Source organism: Cariama cristata, unplaced genomic scaffold (assembly GCF_000690535.1).
Source record: "Cariama cristata isolate BGI_N322 unplaced genomic scaffold, ASM69053v1 scaffold4013, whole genome shotgun sequence".
Classification (NCBI taxonomy): Eukaryota; Metazoa; Chordata; class Aves; order Cariamiformes; family Cariamidae; genus Cariama; species Cariama cristata.
Genome location: NW_009610020.1, coordinates 1802 through 5557, shown reverse-complemented (window position 1 = coordinate 5557; position 3756 = coordinate 1802). Strand labels below are relative to the sequence as shown.

The 3756-nt window shown below is 37.2% G+C and overlaps 1 protein-coding gene across 2 annotated transcripts in view; it reads left to right on the top strand.

Annotated features, from left to right (window-relative positions):
- The window catches only part of HEATR5B (HEAT repeat containing 5B), a 56467-nt gene extending 53844 nt beyond the window's left edge, over positions 1-2623 (top strand). For both annotated transcript variants that reach the window (XM_009697731.1, XM_009697732.1), the window contains 2 exons: positions 137-350; positions 1935-2623. In XM_009697731.1, the coding sequence (XP_009696033.1) occupies positions 137-350; positions 1935-2239 (519 nt within the window). In that variant the 3' untranslated portion in view covers positions 2240-2623. The remainder of the gene's footprint in view (positions 1-136; positions 351-1934) is intronic.
- The last annotated feature ends 1133 nt before the right edge of the window (positions 2624-3756 follow it).

Below are 3756 nucleotides of genomic sequence, written 5' to 3'. Positions count from 1 at the left end.
GTTTTTTTTTTTTTTTTTTTTTTTTTTTTTTTTTCTGGGTATTGTGTATGTCACATGCATAGATAACAGAGTTTATTAGAATTCCCTGAGTTAACAAATAACATTCAGGACAATGTATTTATCTTGATTTGATTAGGTTCAAGCCAAGTGTTACCAGCTTCTGCTTTCTGTGTTCCAACACACCAATCGTGCCCTGTCAACTCCATATATTCATTCGTTGGCCCCTATCATGGTTGAGAAGTTGAAAGCTGTGGAAAGGAGCCGCCCGAACACCAACCTGGAGCTGTTAGCAGTCCAGGAAGGAATTAAAGTCCTTGAAACGTTGGTTGCCCTTGGTGAGGAGCAGAATAGTAAGTATTTAGTTTTTCTAGAGAAACGTGTAATACTAAAATAGAATATTGAATGTTAGAAATCTTGCAGTTAGGAACTTGATGGCATAGTCACAAATTGACCATGTCTGTGCAACATGCTTTTGTAATTCCAGTACTAGAACTTTTGTATACGTGGGCTCATATAGTACATACAGTTTGATATGCTGTAGCCTTTTCTAGTTTTCTGGTGATTGCAGGATGAAAAAATTCTAAATGTGAACTGTGGTAGTGAGTGATGTTTTCCTTTGTTTGGAAATGAGTAGTTAATACTGTTTAAATTTACTTTTTCCCATTGTTAACTTTTATTTATTGTAGCAGACTCATCACTTTTATCAGGTTGCTTCTATCAACTCAAAGTTTATCTAAAAAGCCCAAGAAATTGAATTGTACTGATCAGAATATCTTGATTGTAGATGGAGCCTCCTGTTTGCTTCAGTAGATAGAATACAGTATTTATAGTTTAAGTTCATTTATTCTCTAACTGAAACAATGCATTTTCTAAAGACTTACTCCGCAGACATTTGGCTTTAAATGCTGATAAAGTTCCTTGTAAAAATATTACTATTGTTTTTGTATGGGTTTGGAGGTCGTGTGTGTGTGTCCCCCGCATACTCCCTCTTGGTATTTCTCTTCAATGACGATAAAACACTAAATGTATGTTTTCTTGAGTTCCATTCTGCTTCTGGCATGGTTGTTTGAAACAGATATAAAATAAGAGAGTAACTGAAACAAACGAGGAAACAAAACATCTGATTTTTGCTAATGCTGGCTGGAGACAATCACCCCATGAGTATGAATTCAGTCAAAACCTTTAGGGGAAAATCATTAACACTCTGATAACCTACAAAATTTTAGATAAATGAATTACTGTTAATGTTGAAGTTCTTTGAGCTTAAAATTTACAATTAACACATACATTTCAAAGACATACTTGTATCCTTGCTACATACAAAAATTAGCCCTATTGCTTAAGTTCAGCTGCTTTTTTGTTCTCAAGATAAACGCTTTTGATCCTTGTGCCGTTTTGGGTCGTGCTAGCCCAAGTATAGCTGCAGTGCTAGCTTTTGGATTGGAATCTTCCAGAATGGAGTAACATAGCAGATAACTGTCCCTGACCTTTTCATGAACACTTGCATACTAATAGCAGTTCTGTTATGCTCACTGGGGAGGCTGATACTCAGATTCAATTGAATAATGTTTCTGTCTGCCTGAAAAATGTTTTGAAATCCTTTAATATGATGGGCGCTCTGCATCTTATGGTCTCTCACCAATGATCTGCAATCAGAGGGTGCAAAGGCATCTTTAAAGAAGTGTCAGGAACAAAATAACTGTGATGAACAATAATAGAAGTCTGAAACACAGTCCTCGTAAGAAAGATTTGAGTGACCAAAGGACAGGAAACCACCTACATTTCAGTTGGTTTTTATTTGATAATTTTTCAATTGCAGTGTTTATTGTCAATTCTGAAAACAAAATTACCCTAATCAGTCTAGTAACTGATAAAATTAATTTTCTTTTATTTTCTTCTCTGATACCGTTATTACCTTTCTTTTTCAATTTTAGGAGTCCAGTTGCTTGCCCTTCTCGTTCCCACCCTGATCTCCTACTTACTGAATGAAAATGCCTTTGCTTCTGCACCTACAGCATCTAAGGATCTTCACGAATTTGCACTTCAGAATCTAATGCACATTGGTCCGCTTTACCCACATGCTTTCAAGACAGTAATGGGAGCTGCTCCTGAATTAAAAACACGTCTAGAAACCGCAGTCCGAGCAAGTCAGGCCAGCAAAGCAAAAGCAGCTGCTAGGCAACCACCACCCACAGTACATTCCACCCCAACAATTAAACTGAAAACTAGCTTTTTTTGAATTACTTTTGTTATTTTTGGACCATTAAGTAGTCAGCAGCATTACATTATCCCCGATGTGTTACTGCATATATGTCTGTAATTTTGTGTAATTTGTATGTGAAAGGCTGTCTAATGGAGCTTTGTGTAATTACTTGAAATCCATGTGCTGCAAGGGAAGTGGTGTTACTTGTATTTGTATAGATTTTTAGGAAATTGAATGTGATCATATTTATGAATTTGTGTTATAAATTATCTACTGAAAAAAACTATTCTCTATCTGACTAAATAGTTTTATTTATTTTTAAAAGGTACCCAAAACCTTTGAGTGGTTTTTGAAATTGGGTGATTGTGCCAACACACTAACACAGTGGGGACTGAGGGAAGAGGAGAAACTGTTATGAAGTACCACGGGGAATTTCCAGTGTAGAAGTATGCACTTTTTCCTTTTAAAAACAAAGTAGGGAAGGGGACTGCCAGACTTTGTAGATCATTTCAGCTTGCATGAGAAAAACAAAAACAAAAAAAACAAAAAAACAAAGAATTGAAAATTTTCAGCCTTTCTCAAGGTGAATGATCAAGCATGCTGTCTTAATGAGTTGTCCTTATTTATGTGGTGTATATTTCTTTCAGATCCATTTCCATGCTTGAAAATTAATAAAGGATGCAAAGAATCTAATCCCCTATCTCTTCTAAGATAGATTTTAAAGAATGCATTGGAAATTGAGTTTATAAAGAGAACTGCCTGCTATCTGCATTTTTGTAGGTGTAGATTTTGGCCCTTGTAAGGTGCTGTGTGTTAGCAGTCTTCCTCTTCTGCCAGACACTGGTTGAATATGATGATTCAGGGCTCTGCTCTTTGTCCAGACTCCTAGGTATTTAACCTTCCAGCAAGATTTTAGTCTCAGTGCCTACATCTTATCTGTAGTCCTTGATAAAGTTTGCAGAGCCAAATTACTTGAGCGCTTTGCACCTGTAATAAGGGAGCAGAACACAAGTGAGAGCCAAGCTCCTCCAGTTTTTCCTTCCCCTGCCAGGCTTTTCTGTTTTGAGAAGCATGTGGCTCCCCCCTCACACCTGCATGAGTCTGACCTGCAGATTTTGCTTAGAGCTGAAGTGCCGTGCTAACCTTACAGCACAGAGCCAGGGACTCCCAACGTCTGCCTGCTGCCAGACCTCCCCCTTCCTACTGGCAGAAGTGCAGAACCGCTCGTTTCCTTGTGTATGTAAGACTGACTTGCATGAATTTTTTTGATGCTGCTGTTGAATTTATGGGTGTCTATAGGGATCTTTCTATACATTTTGCTTTATGGAGAGAAGCCACGTAATGAGAAGCCTCGGCTAGGCCTGTGGAGTTTCATCTCTGATGTTTTTCTGGATACTCTGTAAAAACTAAATATTTCAGAAGCTTCTACTTCAACACAAATATAACAAAGGGTATAAATTGATGATGGTAAATTGAATATGATTAATAGTTGGTTGAAATATTTGTAGATTGTTATTTTTGCATAGTCACTTGCCTCTAGTCTCTCTTTTCCT